Here is a 25152-nt window from a genome sequence, read left to right as displayed (position 1 = left end):
TAAGCTACTAACTTCCCTACCCTACTAAGCAAGTGTGTAGGAGCCGGACAATACTAAATACTCATCCTACTTGGTTGACATGATGTGTACAAAAATACATTTGGGAGAGTTAGTTCTGAAAATGTATTGCGAGAGATCGGCTGGTACCTGGTGCTGGGAATTTGGTTTCATCAGTACCCGCTAAGCTGCGGTGGACGACGGAGGTCCTTCGTAGCTTAGTAGGGAAAGCACCTGTCATGCGAACTGGGGTCGTGGGATCAAACCCCACCGAAGGGGCGGTTACCCTCCAATACCTTTTCCGAACTAAATCTATCACATGTTGTACATATGCATAATCAAGTTTCAGACATAGTAATTAATTTCCACTCCCGGTGGCTTAATACCCGGCATATAGGCAATTAACTTTGAATGTACTGATTCAATTTGGTGTCAATATGACCCAAAGCACAGACAGCATAAGTTTTTTTTTATAAAAGTACACTGTAGCGATTATCTTCAAGATTTTTCAAGCAAATTCGCACCTAGGGGACAGATCTCGGCGAGATTTTTCAAACTACCAAAAATTATGAGAATCGGTCGAAAATTAAAAAAGTAGCAGCCTTTCAAAGTGGCCTGGGGTTGATTCCCAGAGCACATACAAAAAGTTAATAGAACCTAGATGTTGTGTCATTTCGCGTAAAATGATGTGAAGCCATTATTTTAAATGTGCACCACTAAACAGCTCAGAATCCCAAGCATTTCCTTACATGTCCACTTGCTTGCATAACAACTTCATGAAAGGTCAATTGCACCAGACTCGATTGCCACATGGACAGTGCAACGAATTAAATATTATCGCAGTCCCTGTTTACCACATAACTCTGGTTGATAGTAGTTCCCATTATCAATCGAAGGCTTCTTACCCGCTTATCTGATATCAAACGGTTACATTTTACCAGCTTTCAAGTATAAATATAATCTACTTTTGTTGCACTTGCCGTTAGTTCATTATCTTCACTAAAGATACTTAGATCATGAAAGTCGCACTGCTGTTAATCTGTTGTTGGGCAATCGCCTTCCCAACCGAGGCCAGAACTGTCCACACATTTGATATCACTAAATTAGAACTGTTGGACGGCCCTCAGGATAATTTTCATCTACCACTTGTCGAAGGGTTGCTGCAAGAATTACGAAAACTGTTGGACTATATCACCCAAATTGCTTTGGATTCTGTGCACGAGCTTAAACAGAGCGTAGACAAGCTTTTAGAAGAAGTATCACAAAAATCTGAAGAATTGCTACAGTTGGCAAATGGCAGCATCAACGATTATCTGGAAGAAGCAAAGCAGAACCTTACCACCGTTGGATCACAGGTAGCAGAATGTGTAGTACCTGCCACTGCCAAACTGGAGAAAGTTGCTATCCATTCATATGAAAATACGAAAAAGTGTTATGACGATCTGGTAACGAGAGTCAGATTAACGATTGATAACGTGGAGGAGCACGTGGATTATGTGATAAAAAAGGTAGCAGAAATTGAACACATTGCAGTGGAATGTATGACTCAGAATCCAAAGCTAGTGGATCAGGTGAAGTGCGTTTTGGATCACGTAAGTTCTATTATGATTTATTTACGTATGAGGCAGATGAGCTCAAGTTTTTTATATTTACAAGGTTAACGAATCGACTGAGATTGTGCAAGACATCATAAAAGATGTTGGTAAACTAACCTCCGAAACCTCACGGGAAATAGTTTCGTTAGGTAACGACACCAGAGACTGCCTGCTGGACGTGGTACGGATGTCAAGAAACGAAGTGGATAAGGTGCTTTCCGAAGTGTTTGAATGTCTGAAGGATCAAAACTCGGCTTTCGAGCAACAAAGCGACTAAAATGATGACAACTTCTTTCAAATGAAATGAAAAAACATGCTTATTAATTAAAACTGTAGAAACTAGTACTTTATAAGTTGACACCATTTGACTAACTGATTAAATGGAATTTATAACTTAAGTTTAGTTAAATCTTCTAAGGTATTGAACTTATAGTAGTTAACAAAACTAACCATTCAGTATTCTTTTGAGATTTCACTTATCACATTTTAAATTTATTAAACCTTAACAATATACCTTTATAACCTTGTACAGAATCCATTGTCACTATTCTTCTACGTCTTCATTTTTCTTGGATTTGTTCTTCCGCTTATTTCCCTTTATCTTATCCACATTGCGGAAAAATTTTGCATACTTGCTGGGATCCACGTGTGGTTTCAATTCGTACCCGAACCGAACCAAACTGTCGTAATGGTGTTCCATATCCAGCAGCTGCCTGTTAAGCATGTCGTAGTCAAACGTCTCTCCGTTAGTGCCACCATATTCCGCTGGCAGCGCATCCTTTCCCAGCTGAGCATGTAACGAGTCCCAGTTTGAGTAATGGAAATGGACCGAATCTTTGATCTGTTTGCTCAGCATCGGGTACAGGATGGCGACGGCAGCGTTCATAAAAGCCGAAGAGTTAACCACGTGGAATTCCATATGCTTCAGCGGCATCAAGTCGGCCTTTTGCGTGGCAATTCGGATATTTGTCGGAGTTAGATACCGCATACTCCTGATCGAATAGCCGCTCATGTCGATCAAACAGGAGATACCATTCTTCTGGGTCTCCAATTCGTTCAACATCAGCTCGAACCACAGTTCGTCCAGGTGAGCTAAATCTGTTGCTGCGAATGTATTAATGTCCATATTGCCCATTTTGCTGACGAATATCCGGCGCCCATTTTTGTCTCGCTTATCCAGGGCAAACTTAATGTTCCGTTTCAGTATTCCTTCATAATGGAGCAGAGGTTTATCAACAAACCAGTCTGGGTGGTCATGCTGAAATGTAAAGAAAGAGTTTAATATTTATTTATGTTTTAAAAAAAGAACTAAAATGATTTCTTCCGAATTATTTTCTACTGAAATGTTTCTTCTTATTATTATTAGCATTACAACTCCCATTGGAACATTGCCGCCTCGCTGCATAGTGTCCATTCAGCACTTCAACGGTTACTATTAACCGCGAGGTTTCTAAGCCAAGTTACCATTTTTGCATTCGTATATCATGAGGCTAACATGATGGAAGTCGAGACAAATTCCAAACCGAAAATTGCCTAGACCTGCACCGGGAATCGAACCCAGGAAGTATGGGCTAATAACACAGTTGTCTTCCAACCGCTTGTGGAGATTTTGGTATCAATCGATCGCAGTAAGGTTCCCCAGGGCAAGTGAAAATACGGGGTAAGTGGGTTCTATGGCTGCCGATGAATCGATGAACGTTTTAATGGTAATGTTTTAGAAAGATGAAGCAGAACTATCAACGTATTCATCCGACACAAAAATATTTGTAATCAAAACCATTTGAGGCACCAAAAGGGAGTTAGTATTTTAAAAACTTCTTATTTTTTTCTATGCAGTACTCACACTTCTTATCACAGCGAAGACAATATAGCAATAAAGGGATTTATTGTAATGTAACTGTTCAGGATTTACTATAGGTTATCCAAATTAGCTTCACTCACCTTCAATTTAAACAGTTTGATCATCCGCTGGTAAGCTGCATCCACGTTCCAGTCGCAGCAGTGCAAAAACCTAACCAAAAACAAATCATCATTGCGACGTATGAAATCATCGCAATCTGAAATTAAACAAAAAGAAGGAAGCCAATTAGCAATCAACGGGATTGAACATTCTATTTAATTGCATGCAATTTGAGAAAACAAAAGTTCTACGGTCATTCAACCGCGTAATAAACGCGCCTTGTTTCATATCTTAGAATGGGGTAGTATACCATTATGGGTTTCCACGCCGTCTTTCAAAATCGTAGTTTAGGAATGATACTCTAGCCTTCATATTTACACTCAGTCTACGAGAAAAGTAAACATTGAAAATAAAACCAAATATGTAAAGTTTAAAACTAATTCAGCAGCAAAGCACGTCGTCTGCGCAAAAGTTACTCCGGTATCCAATTTTGACATCGTAGGCGATAAAATTCGCACGCTCAACTACTTATGTTTCAGCGCACGGGTCCGACCCCAAGCCATATGATATCGGCCTGTGTACACAATACCTCTGGCTGTTTATGTAAACAACGACGAAAAAAGAACATTGGAAGCACCATTTGAATGGCTTTATTTTCATCGGAACGGCAATGACGATCATAAGGGATCATTTAATTAACGACAATAAAACTTTTTCAACCGTCAAGTCCTAGGAAGAAATAATAGCGGAAACATTACTTTCAATGCGGGAATGCAATTGAGAATTTCGACCCTTTATGAATCTGTTTTGCATATTATCATTCATTCGTGTACAATCGAGATCCAGTTACTCGCAAAATTGAGTGCATGCCTTGGATTAGATGAATGTTTTAAAAATTTCAACCCTTTCGGACCCAACAATTTTCCAAGCTATATTACACAGTATGTATATTTTAAATATTCCATTTGTTTTGTGATTATTAATGGAGAAAAAAGCAATACAAGTCGAAATTCTTTTTTTTTTTGCAGGGCATATTGCATCCATATCTAAAAAATATTTTTGAAGAGCAACAGACATGGCAAAATAGCTTCGGAATGTTCCGGGTCATCTGAATGGTTGTTGAGCTCAGAACATGCGATCTTCAACCACGACACTTGCTTTATTTTGTTACCCAGAACTTCAATGTTTATTCAATCATATCTATTACATCTCCTAGAAGTTTAACAGAAATCTAAGACATGTTTGGGAGATCCTTTATATAGCAATTTATACAGGACAATAGCTTTTTCTCGTCATTCAAAGAATGAATATGTAGTTATTCATTAATACCTATTGCATCTCCCGGTAGACCTACGGTCATTGAGTGATAGTTTGGATCGTTCAAACTGATCTTGTATTCAGAACTTGCATTCTATATGCGCTATGGTGGGTTGACATCAAGGAAGGAGCGCCCATCATAGTTCTGTTCCTATCTCACGCTTCCACGGGTCGTCCGATGACAAAAGACCGCAAGCTAAGGGTTGTGTACTTAGCTGGTAGTGCAGCCTGGGCACTGTCGTCCTACTGACATCAGCTAGTATGAGAAGGTACGTCTCGAGCATCTGTTCACCAGGAGGTGCGGCTCCAACAGCGTCTGCCTGGTTCCCAGCGGCTGATTAACTAACGTCAACTATACCTAAGGTGGCAGCCCCACCAGCGCGAAGTAGGTAACGTGACCCCGGTAAGGTAGCTTACAGAAGCCTCTCAAATACCACGAAAAATGGAGATAGAAGAAAAAGAGAACGTTATTTTTGGCAACCGACCCGGAAACGAAATAAGTACTATGATTGGAAACTCGGTACCTGGAATGTCAGGACGCTAAATGAACCTGGACGAGTGAGCCTTCTGGCTCGTGAACTGCAGAAGGTTGGAGTGAACGTGGCCGCTATTCAAGAAGTCCGATGGCCTAGATCCGGAGAACTTGAATTCCGTGCATTGGACCCCACGACCAACACTGCATTCAAATATAACATCTATCACAGCGGCGGCAGAAAAGCAAGGAGTTGGTTTCGTAGTGATGGGCAAGCAAATGAAGCGAGTGATGTGGTGGAAACCCATTAGCGAACAAATCTGTTTGTTGAGAACACGGGACAAATTCCTCAATTACAGCCTAATCAACGCTTACGCACCGACAAACGATAAATCCGACGACGTGAAGGACACGTTTCATGAATGTCTTGATAAAGCCTATGGAGAGTGCCCAAAGCATGACGTGAAAATTGTTATCGGAAACGCTAACGCTGAGGTCGGTAGAGAGGACTTTTTCCGTCCCATAATCGGTAGGGAGAGTCTTCACTTCGCTACCAATGACAACGGCCTACGGCTACTAAATTTTGCTGCTGCCAGAGGGCCATCAGTAGCACCTACTTTGCACAAAAGAACATCCGAAAGCACACCTGGAGACACCCAAATGATGATACTTGCAACCAGATAGACCGTGTTCTGGTGGATGAGCGCCATTTCTCAGATGTTCTTTCATTCAGAGGTCCGAACATTGACTCTGATCACTACCTCGTTGTCAGTAAAATTCGATCACGGTTGTCAACCGTATCGAACGAAAGATCACAGCGAATGATGCGTTACAGTATACAGCGATTGTCGGCGGAAGGAGTATCAGCTGAGTACTGCCAGAAGCTCGACGAACGGATAAGTGCAATCAATCAACTCAACAACACGAGAAGTGGTAGGCACTGCACAGAGGCGATCTAGGATCAATTGGTTCGATGTGGAGTGTCAGACAGTGACAGACGAGAAGAACGTTGCCAGAAACCGGATGTTGGTGTCACCCAGTCAACAACAAATCGTATATGATGCAACATAACATGCTAAGGTGGAGGCGATATACGCACATGTTGTATGGTGAAGAACCCATATCGCCTCCACTTTAGCATCTTATACGACATCATATACGATCTTGTGTTGACTGGGCAGGTGCCCGATCGAATAGAGATCGGTACAAGGAAGCGGAGAAAAAATAGTATGGAGAACAAGTGATGTGCAACGACCAAAAAGGGAATTTGACAGATAAAACCGAAGTGGCTGCCAGGTGGAATCAACACTTCGAGACTTTGTTGAATAGTGGAGGTGCATCGGTGAACAGAATAAATATTACCGACGATGGTAAGCTGTGGAGTCGCCTAAACTAGATGAAGTTAGAAAAGCTATTGAAGAGCTGAAAAACAATAAGGCTGCGGGGAAGGATCGAAATCAAGTGTAAGGGTTGGGGATGAAATAATGACGTCATTTGTTACCTTAGATGGATTAAAGCAGGGTGATGCACTCTCGAATCTACTGTTCAATATAGCGCTCGAGGGAGTGATACCAGCAAAACGAAGTACATGGACGCTGGCAATCAACGTGGGTTCATTAGTGGTATAGTGGTAGCGAAATGGTGCAGGATGGTGAAAAATTTGAAGTGGTAGAAGAATTTGTGTATCTTGGAACATTAGTGATGTGCGATAACGATGTTACCCGCGAGGTGAGAAGGCGTATTGCAGCTTATTAGGGCTTATTACCGACTTCGTAATCAGCTTTAGTCCCGTAGTCTGCAAACGGAGACAAAATTCGCGCTGTATACTACTCTGATTCTTCCGGTGGCTTTATACGGCCATGAAACATGGACGTTAAAGGAGGCTGATCGGTGAGCTTTCGGAGTGTTTGAGCGTAAAGTGCTGCAGACAATACTGGGCGGTAAACAGGAGAACGGTATCTGGCGGTGTCGCATGAATCACGAGTTGTACCAGGTGTATAAAAGGCTGGATGTTATCAAGCTTATACAACACGGTAGACTACTGTGGGCTTGACACGTTGTTCGTATGCCGGAAAATCGTCAGGTGAAGATAATATTTAGTAGAGAACCCGGAAGATATCGCAGGCTTCGTGGAAGGCCGCGTACACGATGACTTTTTGCAGTTGAAGAGGACCTGATGGCGCTCAATGTTCAGGGCGACTGGAAGCGATTGGCCTAGGATCAAGTCCAGTAAAGAAGGATACTCCATTCGCCGTAGGTTCATCGAAGAGATGTAGCCCATCAAGTATCAAATATGAAATAAGTATAATTGCCAATGTGCGATTTACCGTTAAATTCTTAAAAATTAGAAGCTAAACCTTTGTCATAAATTTATACGTTAGGATTTCTTCAAACAAGTTGTTCGAACAAAAAAGCATTGGTTTTCGATGATATTTGATGCTTACAACAAACAACTTCCAAATTTGGTTAGGACAGTTAAGGGAAGGTTAGGGGAAGGTGGAGAGACTTGATCCCGGGAAGACTTGATCACCCCCTGTTTTATCGAGAACTAAAGTAGTTTTGTTCTAGCGTTAGCGTATTTTTTAGTGTAGATCCTCTAGACAAAAGACCTTTATGTGGTGAGTTGTTTTTTGGATTGATAACCTTATTTATTCTGCAGGGCGGATTGTATGTTTTGAGCTCGTTTCTCGTACATTTCTCGTACGTTTCTCCTACATCCAATAAGAAATTCTATCAGTTGCTTTCTCCTATCTGTCACATTGGCAGCTCGTTAACCAAGACGAACCTCTGCCTCTCGAACCTAACCCAAAAATTCCAACAAATTCCGCATGAACTCGTGGCAAGTGCAGAGGTATATTCGGCTTGCAGTGGGCGAGTGATTGCATCATCATTTCCTTCCCTTTCCCTACATTGACTTGCATTCTGACGTGGCAGGCGCCAGTGTGACCTAACAAATGAGATCACCAGTACTTGTACATTGAAGATGAATGCTAGTCCCAAGCAAACATCTGTTGGTTCTCTGTGCAAGAACAGCTGATCTGGTCATAATGGAGTAGCAACTACGGGCAGTCAATCAAGCTCAAGCTCAAGGGCGGATTGCATGTTTTGACCTTCCTAAAGATTTTTTTATTGGCCACTCAAAATTTAAAAAAACTTTTCATATCAATGATCGAATGCTTTCGTTTTTTCACAGCACAAAGCCATAAATATGCTTAATGATCTGTACTGATGAAAATGTTAACATATTCCATTAAAGTTTAAGGATATTTGGATTTGAAGTTATTGCCTCAATATGGGGACACTTGATCCCCCATTAATCACCCATACAAAAATTTGGCGAAAAAAATCAAAAAAATATAAATCAGTTCTCAGGCTTCTAATCTTTTATAGATTTGACAGACTTGATGAAGGGTTGGCAGGAAAAAATATTTATTGCGTAGATATCATAGAAAGATCAAGTCTCCTCAAATTTTAAAATTGCATGTGCTGTCGAATTCAATAACAAAAATCGTTCATGTATATGCACAGCAATTCGAAAATTCCGCGTATTTTGAAGGAAAAATATTTTAAAAAAATCTGAGGGCACCTTTCTAATTTTATCAAAGCAAGTTCTTGGGAGAGGGATCAATTTCCCCCAAATATTGTCCATTTTTGTCAGCACTCAAAAAAATCGATTGTGTATCAATAACAACAATAATTTAAAGACTATCATACATCAGTAAAGTTAAATACTATACTTCGTAGAGAATCTGTGTGAAAATCGCGTATGTTTATTTATTTTTTGCTGTGATACATCGGAAATCAGATATGTTGTTTTTTCAGCAAGAGACGTTGCTCAGCCCAAAACCTGTCTTAAAAAATCTCAAACACAAAAATATCATTTTTACTGACTTAGACTATTATCAGAATTTATATAACATCGGTTCATGTATTCTTGACCGATGCACTATCGTTTGCAACCATAAATGAAGTAGGGTAGTATTTTATTAAATAACTTGCTTTTACCATTTTACCTCTCCATATTTTTTTTTAAACATTATCCCTTCATCCACACCCTCCCTTTTCCAAAATTACTTATAAAATCGTTTCCTCATAGTTTATATGTGTACAAAATTTGGTTGAAATCGGTCCAGGGTGTTGAAAGTTACATTGAATTGTACGTTTTCTGAACAAAAATCTTTCCCACCCCTTCCCCTTTTTTACCGAAATCTCAACAGCTGAATTGTTCGGTAAATAATTTTACTGATTTTCGGTGATTTTAACAGTTGAACAATGGAAAAAATTACAAAAAAATCTGTAAAATTATTTACCGAAAAGTTCTGCTGTTGAGATTTCGGTTAAATTTACCGAATACTGTGAAATGAGTTAAGTGTGTATGACCCTCACAACTCCTTTGTTATCTTCCCCTGAAGTTAGAGAATATGTTTATCAAATTTGATTGAAATCAGTCAAGTGGTTCGAGAGTAGTTAGCGAACATGCATACCTACATATATTGGTTTTTATATATATAGAAAAATAATCTTGGTACACCCAAAAAACAAATCTGACAATTATTGTATAAAATCTGGGCATATACAATTCTGTAAGCTTTTTATACAAATATTGTATTAAAATAATACAAATCTGTATTATTTTAATACAATAATTGTATTGAAATAATACAGATTTTGTATATGCCCAATTATTATACAGTTTCTGCAAGGTTCTTATGCAGAACTGTATTAAAATCTGCCATCCGCTTGTTGGGTGTAGTACCAAACACTCTATTCCGTTGAAAAAAATATTTTGAGCTTTTTAGTGGAATGTCTTCACTTGTCATAAGACGAGTTTGTACAATGCCACTTAATTCCACCACTTAATTGTACCTTGATTCTGTATTAGGGACGTTCCGATACTTCCGATATATCGGAATATCGATATTTTTGTTTCGATATCCGATATTTTTGTATCGATCTTTTGCTTTCAATATATCGGTCATATCGATATTTATGCTTTCGATATCGATATATTGAATCAGAACAAAGTAACACAAAAATAACAATTGCATTGTATTTTGTGAAAGAAAATACTTCCAAATGGATCTGAAATGCCGTATTTTTGATGGTTAAGATGATTTTTCTCTATAGCGCGGATGGTGTTAGATGTGCGCTGCCACAAATAGTTTTGGCAACTCGACGCTTTGCATTGACACGCCGTTGTGCAACATCTGTCATGCCGTTGGTCCTTAAATCCTTACCCGATTTTTTTTTTATATCTTTATTATAGCGGTTTGCAGCCCTAGGCTGGCTCACCTCTTTACCCGAATTCAAATGAACCATTTGTTTGAGAAACTGCTTATATGTAACATTTTTGGCCAAAATGAGATTTTTATATATTATCCATGTCGTGTATCCAATGATCGTTGCATTATCCGGATGCCATTTATCCGGGTAACGTTGGAGGAATGCCTCCGAAAAGAACAAGTTGTCAGTCGTCATCTGGCAGTCGTCATCAGGCAGTCGTGATGGTGAAGCGTGCACCCCAATACGCTACCGCATAGGCTGCGCATCCGGCGACTGACGAGGGTTTTGGTGGAGGGGCTGGGCATCGAACCCATGACCATTCGCTTGAAAGGCGAACGTGTAGCCAACTACGCTACGGGACCCCCCTTTTGTGGGTATATTGTCAAAGAAGAATTTGTGTGAGCATCTGATTATTTTGTATTTTCCTAGTTTTTGTGGGAATTTTGGTGGGTTCCTGTACGAAACTATGGGGTTCTGGAGTACGCTTGTTGGGTGTAGCATAAAAGGACATCGAAAGGGTAAAAATGGCACTTCAGTAAAATAGTTACATTATTTGTAAAGGTAGCGGGGGTAAAGTGAACAGGCGGGGTAAAGTGGGTAACGGCTTGTTTATTCTTGTATTATTTTCCATGCTACATCATCGCGTTGCTCGGAATGCTCGCGTTCTTGAAATGGGCTATAGGAGTTGCAATAGAGCTATCACCTTCTAGCTCCCGGATCTAGGATTCTTGCAATTATATAAATAAAATGGTTGCACGAATATTCTATCCATAATGCCACTGCCAGACAGTGGGAGTTAGATTGTAATAACACACACACACACACAAAATGAGATTTTTATATATTCTGAATCCTCGTCCAAAAATACGTATCCTGGCAAAAACACGAAAAAATGTTTATTTTCAGAGACGAATATTTTTTTTACGTTTGTTTGAGAAACTACATATGTGCACGCACTTTAAAGAGCAATTTTGGAGTACTGCTTGCAGCTTTCGCACTCGAAGGGCCCCAGGGTGTTGAGTTTTGCCAAAAACTATTGATCTGTATCGAAGAAATCGAAAGATTCGGTGTCAATTTGTTCAAAAACAGTTTTTTGTTGATTTCTCAAAATTGTGTAAAATGGATATATGCAGTTTCTCAAACAAATGATTCAATTATATACTTGACGTTTCCATATGATAAATTAGATAAATTAACTTTAGAAATTAGGAAGAGATTTGTGGAAATGAGAACTTTGAAGAATATGAAAATTTCCTTACGAAATTAAAAAGAATTTCATTAAAATAATTCTACGGGTTTATTTGAAATTTTTGCGTAAATTTTGAAGAATGCCCGTGAAAATCTAAGAGAATTTGCTGCAGATATTCCAGGGAATTCCATGTGGAACATGAAGATAATGTTTTATGAAAATGTATGAGTATTTCCTTTTTCTAGAACATTCCAATGTTTTTTTCGTGAAAATTCTGAATTTTCTTTGAAAATTAAATTTAAAAAATACTTCCGTGTAAATTCTGAAGAGATAATTGTATTTTGTTAAGAATTAGAAACTTCAGTTGATTTTTTCGAACAAACAAAAAAAGCCGCCGCTACAGGTTAAAACTACGACGAACGCCACCGCCGATGACTGCTGGACTGGTAGCGTGTGTAGCAGATTGGAGTAAGTAATAGGAAAAAAGGAATTTCCAAACATTATTGTAAAGGGGTAATAGGGCAATACAATAGTAATTGAATAGCTACAACTAATATATTTTAAATATTCTCATTTCTGAAATATCATATGATTTTTCGATACATCGATATTTTCATTCCAATATATCGGTGATATCGATACTTTGATTCGATTATCGTATCGAATCAAATATCGATATTTTGAAGTATCGGAACGTCCCTATTCTGTATACAGTCTGATTCCGACTGTATCTCAGCGTTTAAATGCGTAGCTAGCAGATCATGCTGAATAGAATCTTCCAATGGAAACCTATCCCAATATACTTTGACTACTAATTCACTTGTTTGAATTGATTGCTTTGTTTCGATCAATAGGTATTTACTTTGATTAACCCTCCGATTGGCCGATAGTACGATGAAGTTCTTCCTAAATAAACCCCAAGGTCGGTTTTATTTGAATCTTAACCCAACTCGTGATGTCGAACGTGCTCAGAAACAGAATGCGAGCCAATAGTGACGTGATCGGAAGTATCCATTCGAATATATCCAGCTCATCAAACAAAACCACGATCATCATTCTTTTTCTACGGTCTGCCTTGGTAACTGCTTACTAGTTGGCATGTTACTTCCATCGATCGCCCGTTGTCGTCAACTTTGTTGTAATGATTGAGTAGTTTGTACGGGCCAGCCCTCAAATGGGACTGATGCGATGCCGGTACGTGTTACGGTGATGATTTCGTATTAGTTGGCTTTTCTGTCGCTTGCGGTTTTATGTCAAGCTGGCACGTAGTAATATTGATCGAACCGGTACAATCAAAAATGGCTTTGCTGATGAAGCAGATTTTGCCGTTTGTTTTGCTATTTTTATGTGACCGTACTTCCGGTGTTCGATAGTTCATCGAATGGACGATGCAGTCAAAGTTTGTTTGGTTTTCTTTCTGCAGAAGTCTAGTTTTTGCAAAGTTGTTAAAATACTTTGAAGTTCAGAACTTCACAATCAGTTGTCAGCTGTGGAAGACAGACTCAAAAGACGTGTTTGGACATATTTTGTACCAGATATCCGTAGTTCAGTGGTTCACTTGTATCATAGATATCTGTTATTGAAATGTGACTGTTTTAAATTCAACTTTTATTGAATGGGGAACAATTCCATTTTTCATCTCACTGAAATTCATCTAATGTCAAAAGAAGAAAAGTGGCACCTTTGCTTTTCTTCTAACGCGCGTGCAGCATAATGATAATTTAAAACCTTAATTAACATAAAAAATAGGGTAAAGATGGTTCAATACAAAAAAGTTATCATGAAAAAGTGAGACACAGTGTACACTTTTCTTACAATCGGGATATTACTGCATCACCGCTTAGTTTTTATTGGTTATACAGATTCTAACTGCGAGGTTTGTAGCCCAAGTTTCCATTCATATATCGTGATGCTGACACGACAATGATATATGCCTGGTACTGTATTCTTTTACTTTCAGCATGGTGTTGCTTTATAGCCGTACATTTTACCATAATGAACACTATATAATAGCACTACTAAAATATGTAAAAAAAATCGAAGGAAAACAATCAATCAATGTCATGAGAGAACTCAATCGAAGGTTAATGTATGATAATTACTATTTAGCCATGGTAATAGAACTTGACCAAGGTCTCAATTTGTTTCAAGCAAATATAGTATTTGCTATGCCAAATCAAAACCAATTCTCCAATTTATCATGCAGTAGCTGCCGTTTTCCTTAAGATACGCTAAGTTTCGATTCCAGTTTCAATGCAAACAACCGGCAAACATAAGCGTGAAGTCCAAAGAATCGTTCGCGGAAAGCGTGGTTCACGCCGTCCATCGCCGATAGATATTTACTAGACGGGGGGTCGATCGACCGTCAAAAGGCACTGCTGTACTGGTTGACTGCACAAGCGGCCGAGCCAAGAGCGGTACGGTGCTCATTAGGAACTAATCATACATCTGAACGACCAACAAGCACAACATGCTAACACGTGTAAAAACTCTCATAAAAGAAAACTCACTTTCAATTAGCTTTCGTAGTTCTTGGATTTTGCTGGATTTCTTCTCATCGTCGGCAAACAGTGGTGGCGGCGGCTGATCTAGTTCCAATACCGGCTTGCTGCTTGAGGTGTTGCTCTTGTGGGAACTGCTAGTGGCGCTACTCATTTTCACCGATGGTGCCGGTTGAAGTGCCGGTGTGGAAGGTTGCAACACCTCTATCTCCGGCATGGCAGTGCGTGATTGTGGTGTGAGAAATCCTAGAACCGGAACGTTAACTGTGAAGAGAAAAGACACATTTAGAACACAGAAGGTCAATCAGGTATGCAGCTCTTGCTGCAATGAAGGAGTAAATCGTTAAAAAAAACAGTTTTTCCATCAATTCCTCTCTTGTGAATTAAAACTACAAAAGAGGGTTTGCTTGCGATTTTCTCAACTCAAAAAAAGTAGCATTTTGACGTGATAAAACGCAAATTCTAAAAAAGATAAATCGACAAACATAACTCTTTTATGCAACATACGCAATTATTCCTGCAAGAGCTTGATATGTTTCAAGCATGAAAAGTATTGCGTGATAGATTCTAGCTTGCAAAATATCCTCTATGCAAATTAATAGCTACTAGCTTCGCGTGACTGTATGACCTTATGGAATTGAAAAATTTAAAAGCAGCAATTTGACGTTATGGTTGATTGTGTCTCATAATGGTATGTAAGGTTTGATACCAAGACTTAACAGCAAACTCATATACAACAAATAGTTCTTCGAGCAATATTTCTTAGAGCTCATCTTCCAAGCTAAATTCGTACCGTGGTGGAAGCTTTTAAATCAAGTTTTAATTCGTCCTTATTTTCTTTTTCTTTTATCTTATCCATTATGAGAAAAGAAAACTACTGTAATGAGAAAACAGAACTGTGCAATAAAAATCCTATTCGACTAAATGCTGATGCCATATTAGAAATTTGGAGACAGTACTCGTCGATACCAAATCCTTCCGCACGCGATGGCATATAAGCAAGTCAAACCACCTTCCTTTTGCCAGTGGAGATATATCAGCTTCCACACTGATATTCTTCCTCCCCTTCATACGGGAGCAGAAGGAAGGTCGTGTGATATGTGCCATCACAAATATTGCCCTCCGCTCGCTTTCAAATCGACTTCTATAAAAACATTCTTCATGCCTGCCGTATCCTAACGGAACTATCAATTCTATACTTTCGCCTCTAATGCTATCATGAACATGTACGTCCAAGTTTGGAAGATGATATTAGCATTTCCATATCATTGTAAAACTACTGTAGTTGTTCAAGAAAACCACATCATCACTAGGAAAGTTCATCTATTTTTTTAGTTTCCCGTTTTGACTCCAATCTTGAACATGACTTATATTCGACACTTAACTAGAGCACCATGTGCCCTAAAAATAAAATATCCAATGGTTTTCGCACGAAAAATCAAAACTGCAAATGAGTTCTAGATCCTACAACACAGCAATTTCCCGGTTAAAGGAAAATAGCAAAAGAATAACGAAGTTTACCATTAATATTTGAATAACGAAATAGCGATATCTGATGTTAGTTTGTTTGATTAGTTGCTAAAATAACTAAAATAATAGCAGAAATTGTTGGAGCGAATAACTAAAAAATAACTCATTTTGCCATGATAAGAACAAACCAATAGCAAAATATATGTTGAAAATGCAAATGATAAATAAATAACAAACTTTCAATGTCATAAGTATTACATCGTATTACTTTTACATATACGTATTTCGACCCCAACTGTAAGGCCGTCTTCAGTGTCTCGTACTTGACTATGTTGGAAAACTGTTGGAAGACTTACATCTAAACCACATCTTCATTATTATCATATGTTAGAATCGAGTTTTTGTTTGAGCAGGAAAATTGATACTGTTCCATGAATCAGGATTAACTCGATGGACGATGCGTTCTCTGCTTCGCAGTTCATATCTACTAGTAGTTAGATGTGTTGCGAAGTAAGATCTATCACACTTCACTCTACTTCTAACTAAGTATTCTTGTTGACGGATGAAAGAACAACAATAACTGGCTTTATAATTACTCATCAAATCTTTTTTAGGATTTCCTTAATGGCATGTCAAATGAGTAGATGATAAAAAACGCAGCTCAATTAACCATAAGCTCCAGGTAATGATGAGCGCATCAATGAAGAATAAAACTAATATGTAGGGTAAATGTTCCATTTTGGTCCCCTAGAGGAAGTGCTTGCCGATATTTGCTTATATGTATCAAATGGCACGTTTGATATAGGCGAAATCACACCATTTCATAGAAGTCTCATTTATGAAAAAGAAATTTGAAATTGGCATCAAGTGTTGATAAATCGCTGTGAATTGTAACTTTCTGAAATGAAAATATTTTTCGTTTTGGACAGTGCAACATATTTTGTACACATTTTGGACACCCCCAATTCAGTCTCTTCAAAGTCGAATTTCTAATTTACTCTGGTCAATTAAGCCGAAGCAAAGTCTTATCTTTCGAATGGCATGCATTCCTGATGCGTTTTAAATTCACAATTTCTACAAAAACTTATTGTGTACGTTCTGAGATTTTCAGTGATGTATACTTTAAAGCATAAAGCATTGTAACGCTCGCCTTCTTGAGCAAACTAATTTCCTCGAAATTTCATCTCAGCATAGAAATTTTCGCACGAGAAACCAGTGAAACAGATGCTGATCAATATTATTTTCCTGAAGCCAATGGGGGAATTAGCAGCGGCATTGATTTTAGTTCAGAAATCAAAAGAATGCCACCCTCCTCCTCCTTAATGTGTAGGGGTCCAAATTAAGTTGGTTACCCTATTTGGTAGATCTGTTGGACAGCCATGACTGATTCCGTGGGATTCCGGAAGCGCAATAAAATCAGATCTCTGTACTGAAAAGTCAATACAAGCTAAGTCAGTGAAAGCTATTTCTCGAAAGGTATTAAAAAGCAGTACTTCAATATAAAAGTTTCATATCAAGTTATGGAAATATCTGAATAAATAACGACTGTTTTATTTTATCTCAATAGCAATGTCGTAGGGTAACGGTACCAATAGTGGAGGTATTAGTAGATCCACAAAAGAAAATATTTTTTAAAAATAGATAATTATGGGAAATATACAGATTTAATATCTTAGTCAATAGATAAACTAATAAATTTGCTAACTAAAATGAGATAGATGTCATTTAACATCAACAATTACCAAATATTGCTTGCACCACTATGGGTACACTGTTCCTTTAGTGGCGGTAAAAAATAATTTTGGGTCCCATAGTGGTGCTATCCATTGGTGTCTTATGAGACTCGCCACTATTGGTACAGTTGCACCACTATAGGTGCAAGGGAGTCAATTTTGTTAAGGAAAATCATTGTTTTAAATAGTTTTTAAAGCAAAATCTTAAGATAAGCTGCATTTAACAGGATATTTAAAGCACGGCGAATCAACTGAAACCATCGTAAACTGTATAAATATGATAAATCCAATTAAAACTCCACTACCTCCACTATTGGTACTACCTCCACTAAGGGTACGGTTACCCTACATGTTAGTACTTGGGCAAAAGCTTGAAAATAGATCTACAAGCTAAGAGTAGTAAAACTCATAGTGCTCTAAAAAAATCACACCGTACGACATGGTCAGATCAAAATTTAAGTGCGAACCCGGATACCCTTTAGTGGTAGATATGTTTCTATCTAAGCTTTCGTCCATATTAGACTGGCCCAGGATACGAAACGGCAACCCTTAGTCAACTTAATCGATTGTTGCATAAGCTGACAAATTTGTTTTCAGTCAAAATATATTAGAAAATACATCTCCATTCCTTTTTTGTTCTGAAATTTGCTTCGGAAAGTTCGGTTCTGTGAGAAGTATATTTGATTGAGAAAAGCCTTTATGATTGACTTGTGACATTTTGTTCGTAGAAACGGAAATGAATTCAAGTCAAAACATTCTTATATTTGTTTTCGGATATCCTCAATTATAGGGTGGTAGGATATCTGATACAATTTGTGATCAATTGGATCTGCTACACTAAAACTTGTGCAAGAAAATTGGTCATTTTTCATTGGCGCTCGGTGCGATTTGGCAGAACCCCGACCATATTACAAACGATATCGAAATGAGATAATGATGATACGATTGAGGTGTATTACCTCAGTTATTTTCAGATGTGATGTGCGTCACGAAGACAACATTTTTTATTGCGTGTATTGTAGTTACATCTTTACAACGTGATGCACGAGAAATGCAATACACTGGTTTGCAGGAAAAGTTCGATCATTTAGACTCATTTGCAAATAGCTTATTTCAGGATGTTGTAGCAGTGATTGTTCGTAAAGTTTCCGCTGCAAATACATCATTGCCATCGACTTATGCGTGTCTCGTTGGAAATATAATCAGCTGAAGATTTTTCAATGGTATTGGATGTTCTTGATTCTCCTTGTTAAATTGTAAAGATACACGAGCTTTGATAGTGATGGGCGTTATGCAAAAGAACGTGATTGGGTGGTTGCCGATCAATGAGCAGGTTGATGATCAAAGGCCGGTTCTTCAACTTTAGCATAATCAACGTCCATAGCCCACACTCTGGAAGCACTAATGATGATAAGGCCGCATTCTACGCACAGTGGAGAACAACGTCGGGTATGCGCTGCAGCAAGGGACCTCAGAACGTAGAACGCAAGAAACACGCAAGTTTTATCAGAAGCTCAATGCATCCCACAAAGGCTTTGTGCAGCGATCCGAGCTCTGCAGGTATGGGAGCATCTTGACCGACGAACGTGTTGTGATCGATAGGCGGAAGCAGCACTACGAGGAACACTTAAATGGCGTTGAGAGTATAGGCAGTGAAAGTCAAAGCAGCGGAAGAGATGACTACGTCAGTTCAGCGGACGATGGAGACCAATCAGCCCCCACCATAAGTTACGGATGACATCCAACAGCTAAAGACCAATAAAGCAGCTGGTAAGGATGGTATCGAAGAAAAGTTCATCAAGATGAGCCCGGGAAAACGGGCCACTTGCCTGCACAAACTTATTGTCAGAATCTGGGAAACTGAACGGCTACTGGTGGAGTGGAAAGTAGGGGTCATATATCCCATTTACAAGAAAGGTGACAAGCTGGAGTGTAAGAACTTTCGTGCGATCACCATCCCTAATATATCCCAGATCATCTTCCGTGATCTGTCACCAATATTGAATGGGTTCATAGAAGTTATCAAGCCGGCTACGTTGACGGCCGCGGTTCTGCCACCTTTGTAAATATTCGGTCGACAATGTTCATGTCATCCGCGAAACAAATAAATTCACTGGATCTGTTGAAAATCGTACCCCGGTTCTCTGAATGGCACCTTCTAGCGCTATGTTGAACAACAGGCACGAAAGCCCATCACCTTGTCTTAGTCTCCGGTGAGATTTGAACGAATTGGAGTATTCGCCCGATATCTTCACACAGTTTTGCACACCATCCACCATGATCAGTCTGGTAAGCTACCCAGGAAAGCTGTTCTCGTCCATAATTTTCCAAAGCTCTACGCGTTTGCTGTTATTTGCCGCTTTCAACTCGATGCACATATGGTGCGTTGGGACCTGGTATTCACGGCATTTTTGAAGGATGCAAGAATGTCGGACAGTAACCCTGCAAATATGGTGTTCACGTCCTATCTGGTAGGTGCAAGACGACTTGGAGCGCAGCAAGCGAGGTGAGCTGACCGGATACAGAACGACTTGGCGAGCGTAGGGCGCATTTGATGATGGAGAAATGCGGACTCGAAAGCTGTTCAAATTATTGATTCAGTGTTATCTGATTAGATGTAAGCTAAATAAATAAATAAATAAAGAGGCTACGAATTTCAAACCTTGCACCCTAAAATGACAGTTTGGGGGTCCCAGAAGCTCCCCTGAAAATTTCAGCTCATTCGGTCCAGTGGTTGCGCTCGGTCCGGCTTGTGCAAATGGCTCAAAGTTTGTATGGGAAAAGTGATCCAAATGTATGGGGAAACGCAACCGTTTCAGTTTTTTGCTTCTAGGTGGCGCTGTAGTCGACGGATTCCTGTTGTGGACAAAATGTAGAACCTTTTTTATATAAGGAAGCGACTGATGAAGACCGGATGTAAATCCCTTTGAAATTGGCCAAGTTATAAGCATCCAAAGTCGAGGGTGTCGAGCGTGTCCCCCAGGGGTGTTTAAAATGAGAGCAACGTACCACCGACCATTGCGGCGGCGATGCAGGCGTATTCGGTGCCGTGCGAAATTAAATGCATGATTATCACGCAATCTCGCGAATTTTTATCCGATTGGTAAATACTTTCCGTGTTCTGTACAGTAGTGTAGCTAGAGAGGGAGGGGGTAAATAAGGGGGGGCAAGGGGACGATCTTTTTTTAGTAGAAAAACACATCCGGGATATTGTTCGATGTTTAATCTCGCAATTTTCTGGCGTCGTTTTATCTTCGAGCTAACACGCTAAAAAAATTTACTCAAAATTGACATAAATTGAAGAACTCAAAATTTGGTCAAGTTTGGTTTATGCTATAGTTTAGAGCTCAATTTTCGAAGTGTGAATGTAAATACACGGAATAAATTAAGTACTTCTTCCATTTATTTTGTTAGCCTCAAATAAAAATATACAGCCATCCAGTTCCAACATTATTGATATGATCCCTCAAAATTACCTTATATTTGGTAGAATCGTTCCTTATAGAACAATATTGGACCCTTTTATTATTTCCCCATTATGGTGACCAATTTCAATATAGGGTATTCAGAAAAATCGATCATTTCAGGAATTTTAATTTTTCATAAAATTGTAACTCCCAAATCATTAGGCCTATTTATTGTATTAACCAATCAAATAAAAGCTCTTTATTTCTACAGGTATACCTCGATACAACGTAACTAATTTTTCACTCTTCAAATCGTTGTATCTCCAAAACCACTGGTCCAGCAAGAAAAATGTGCTTCTTGCTTTTGTGAAGTGATATTTGATCGTGCAAGTGGAATACATAAAATGGATTCAAAATCTAAGGAAGAATTAAGTATGGAACTTGTCCCAATTGAAAGTTTTAAAGGTGTAAAGTTGCCTTCAAACGGTGATGTGCTTGGTCGGATGCGTTTTATAATGAAAAATCAACACTTGAGTATAAAACCAGCTGCTAAAACTGTAGTAACTGAACTTCAATTTTTTTGGGAGAAATATAGAATTTCTCTAATGCAACACTACAATGCTGTTGTTAAGGTGATTATACAATCAAGCCATGTGGTGAATTTTAAATTCACCACACGGTTCTCTACTCCTATCATCAAAAGTTCAAATCTAGCGTAATCATTTTCGTACAATGCTGAAATTCAAGTCGATTGTTTATCATAAGTAAGCAAATGATCTACGGATGTGTTTATCCCCATGGACATTGAGGTTCTCTCAATTCGTGCTCTTGAAAAATCACTAGAAAAAGCACGTGGTTTCCAAGATGGCCGATATGTGGCTTTGTTGTATAACCACCTTAAGCTCCTAAAATTATTTAACAAAATGCGAGCAATTATCAAAAAATCTTCTCACGCGGGAGAAAAACTGAAAGAGCAAGAGTCTAGTTTCATTAATAATTTGGATCGATTGTTTGACATTGCTCGACGAAATGCATTCAATTTGATTAAAAACGATAAGGATAAACAGTTCCTTATTCTGCAAAGGGAACTTCAGCTCGTTGGCTTCAGTGGTAAGTCACCCCCTCCCTCTCTAGCTACACTACTGTATAGAACACGGAAAGTATTTACCAATCGGATAAAAATTCGCGAGATTGCGTGATAATCATGCATTTAATTTCGCACGGCACCGAATACGCCTGCATCGCCGCCGCAATGGTCGGTGGTACGTTGCTCTCATTTTAAACACCCCTGGGGACACGCTCGACACCCTCGACTTTGGATGCTTATAACTTGGCCAATTTCAAAGGTTTTACATCCGGTCTTCATCAGTCGCTTCCTTATATAAAAAGGTTCTACATTTTGTCCACAACAGGAATCCGTCGACTACAGCGCCACCTAGAAGCTAAAAACTGAAACGGTTGCGTTTCCTCATACATTTGGATCACTTTTCCCATACAAACTTTAAGCCATTTGCGCACGCCAACCACTGGACCGAATGAGCTGAAATTTTCAGGGGAGCTTCTGGGACCCCTAAACTGTCATTTAAGGGTGCAAGGTTTGAAATTCCAGACTTTTCACTTTTTCCATATACTGCTCAGTCTAGTTACATCCAAATCAGTTAAAAATTTAGGAGGAATAATAAAACAGTAAATGTCATCGTTTAAGCATAGTGGAGCGAAAAAGTCAAAATTTGAATCACTTTAGTGCACACATTCCACCTTGTTATCGACTCTTCCGATAGTTGTTCATTCTCCCAGAATTCGGCTATCAACTGAAGCTCCCCCTGAAGGTATGTGTCATTGCAAAGCTGGGTAGATTAACACTAGTGAAAAGGGTTCTGCGTTTTATAGGGTCGGGCCATGCACCAATCTACTCACTTAAAAATATTGCTCCTAACCCCATACCAGGAGCCAGGTTGTAAAATTTCATTCACCCTTGCTTAAAAAGCCATCATTCGGTTCTGCCATACAACCAATCTCTCTCTGGAAGATCAAAATAAAAACAGTCCCAAAAAAAATCCATAGAAAATTAGAAAATTGCCAATGGAAATTTTATACAGTACTTATTTATTGCTCATACACTGATTGCTTTATTCAGTGTATAAGCAATAAATAAGTACTGTATAAAATTTCCTCAAATAATGCAAAATTTCCTTGAACAATTAGAAATTTCCAAAAAATAAAAACAAAGTAGCACTTTTTAGAGCAAAAACTACAATTATAAAAGAATTTTCCACAATTAAATCAAAATGTTTTACGGAAAAAATACAAAGTTTCCATAAGTAAATCAATATAAGCAATCAACAATTACTAATTATTCACAAAATCAATATTTGTTTCCACGGAAAAATCAATAAAGAGTAATAAAAAATATGGAAATTTCCATAAAAAAAAATATAAAAATGCAAATAAACTGAGCATTTTATCAATATATGACCCCTTTTTAAAAAGCGTTCAAAGTTCATGGAAAATTTTATCAATTTTATTGCTTTTTTGTAGTTTTTATGGAAATTTTCTAATTTTTTTATTGCTTTTTATTGATTATTTTGTGGAAATTTTTTAAATTTTTAATGGAAAAAACATTTATTTTAGGAAAAAAATTGTAATTGTTTATTGCTAATATTGATTGATTTATGGAAATTTTGTATTATTTTTTTTTTGTTATTTTTTATAGAAAACTTCTAATTCTTCACAGACATCATGCACGCGTACAAAAAAGAATGAGATTGAGACATCTCAATGCGATCAGCTCATGCGCTGTGTGCCATGGCAAACCTTTGCAAACAACAGCGAAAGTGCGTAAAACAGCATGGGCGGGAAATTTTAATTCAATAATATCGTCGCCTAAGTAACGCCAGCTATGCATAGCTAGCGCATGAGATGAGTCTCATGAGACGTACATTGAGACACGCTCACTCAGTTATTTTATGCGCGCTAGCTTCTCTCGTCGCACTGAATCGGTGCTACGTGAGCTTTTGTAGCTCATGGCACACTGTCTCATCTATGTATACACGAGAATTAAGAGACTCTGATTCTTCATGGAAATTTTATGTTGCTGCCTCTTTGCCTCTCTGCTTTATACAAACACATAAAATATATTTCGCTGTTTGGACGGTAACCTAAAACTTTCGGTAGTTCGGTAGAAATTATAAATTTTACCGAATGTCGGTGAAGTTCTACACAATAATTAGCCATAATTCGGTTATGAACTTACAATTAGTTTGGTAGAATCGAATATTTGGCGGACAATGTAAAGTAAATACCGAACAAACTGCAAATTGATTTATTTTTTACAGAATTACTGTTAAATCGAAGTGTCAAATCCAATTAAGTTTAATCAACAATTACTTGTAGCTCTAGTCTGTATATTACATAAACAATTGTCACTATTTTTAACGGCATCAACACAAGAAGTTTCAGTTCAATCAAAGTTAATTGCCTATTTCCGGGGATTAAACCACCCGACTTGGACGTTAATTTACAATGTTATGGAAACTCATATGTGAATATGTACGTTATGTGTACGTTAAGATATTGATTTGAAAAATGTATTGGAGGTAACCACTTTCCTTTCGATGGGACTCGAACCCATGACCCTACAGTACTGTAGGGTCATGGGTCTGAGTCCCATCGAAGGAAAGTGGTTACCTCAATACATTTTTCAAATCAATATCTTCCACATAACGTACATATTCACATATGAGTTTCCATAACATTGTAAAAAAACAAGAAGTTTGTTTTACGCATGCCGACCATGGAGGAGGAACAATAACAGCAACAGGTATTGTACATGCAACATTAAAATAATCATGTAAGCAATTAAATTTGCATGACAATAAAATCTCATTTTAGTTTATTTTTGCGATGGTTCTTCCTGCATCATCGATTCAGTGATACTTCCGTCTTCTTTCCGAAGTCCGCGAAAGCTGTAAAAATAGTGTAAAAGGAATTTCTAGGAACTTTTCTCAAATAGGCGTAACTGTATTTGACCTTGAAATTTGAAACGACTCCTACTCTCTCTATTCAGCATATTTTGTTCAATTGACGTTACTACCTGATAGATCGCAATCTATTTTTTGTGTTGGGTGCATTAGTTGCCCAAAATAGTTTGAATTAAGCGCACAATCGCAATTCCTAAAATGAAGGTCAGAATCAATTCCGCCCATTTGAAAAAAGTTCCTAAATTTTTCTGGCCTGCATTTTTCTGAACTTAAGAATTTAAGACTGTAGTAATTAAGAATCGAATAAA

The 25152-nt window shown here is 38.3% G+C and overlaps 2 protein-coding genes across 3 annotated transcripts in view; one reads left to right on the top strand and one right to left on the bottom strand.

The window, feature by feature from the left end:
- Positions 1 to 974: 974 nt before the first annotated feature.
- LOC134213287 (uncharacterized) lies at positions 975 to 2126 on the top strand. The gene is made up of 2 exons (XM_062692193.1): positions 975 to 1589; positions 1654 to 2126. The coding sequence occupies exons 1-2, from the start codon at positions 1014 to 1016 to the stop codon at positions 1867 to 1869; spliced, it is 792 nt and encodes a 263-aa protein (XP_062548177.1). The 5' UTR covers positions 975 to 1013; the 3' UTR covers positions 1870 to 2126.
- Positions 1910 to 25152, bottom strand: part of LOC134213286 (alpha-tocopherol transfer protein) — a 43437-nt gene continuing 20194 nt past the window's right edge. For both annotated transcript variants that reach the window (XM_062692192.1, XM_062692191.1), the window contains exons 2-4: positions 14264 to 14518; positions 3534 to 3649; positions 1910 to 2850 (exon numbers count right to left, since the gene is read on the bottom strand). In XM_062692192.1, coding sequence (XP_062548176.1) covers positions 2137 to 2850; positions 3534 to 3649; positions 14264 to 14471 — 1038 coding nt within the window. In that variant the 5' untranslated portion in view covers positions 14472 to 14518 and the 3' untranslated portion in view covers positions 1910 to 2136. The remainder of the gene's footprint in view (positions 2851 to 3533; positions 3650 to 14263; positions 14519 to 25152) is intronic.

The sequence above is a fragment of the Armigeres subalbatus genome, chromosome 2 (assembly GCF_024139115.2).
Source record: "Armigeres subalbatus isolate Guangzhou_Male chromosome 2, GZ_Asu_2, whole genome shotgun sequence".
NCBI classification, from domain to species: domain Eukaryota; kingdom Metazoa; phylum Arthropoda; class Insecta; order Diptera; family Culicidae; genus Armigeres; species Armigeres subalbatus.
The sequence above is the reverse complement of the archived record's forward strand: the minus strand, read 5'-3'. Positions and strand labels throughout refer to the sequence as shown.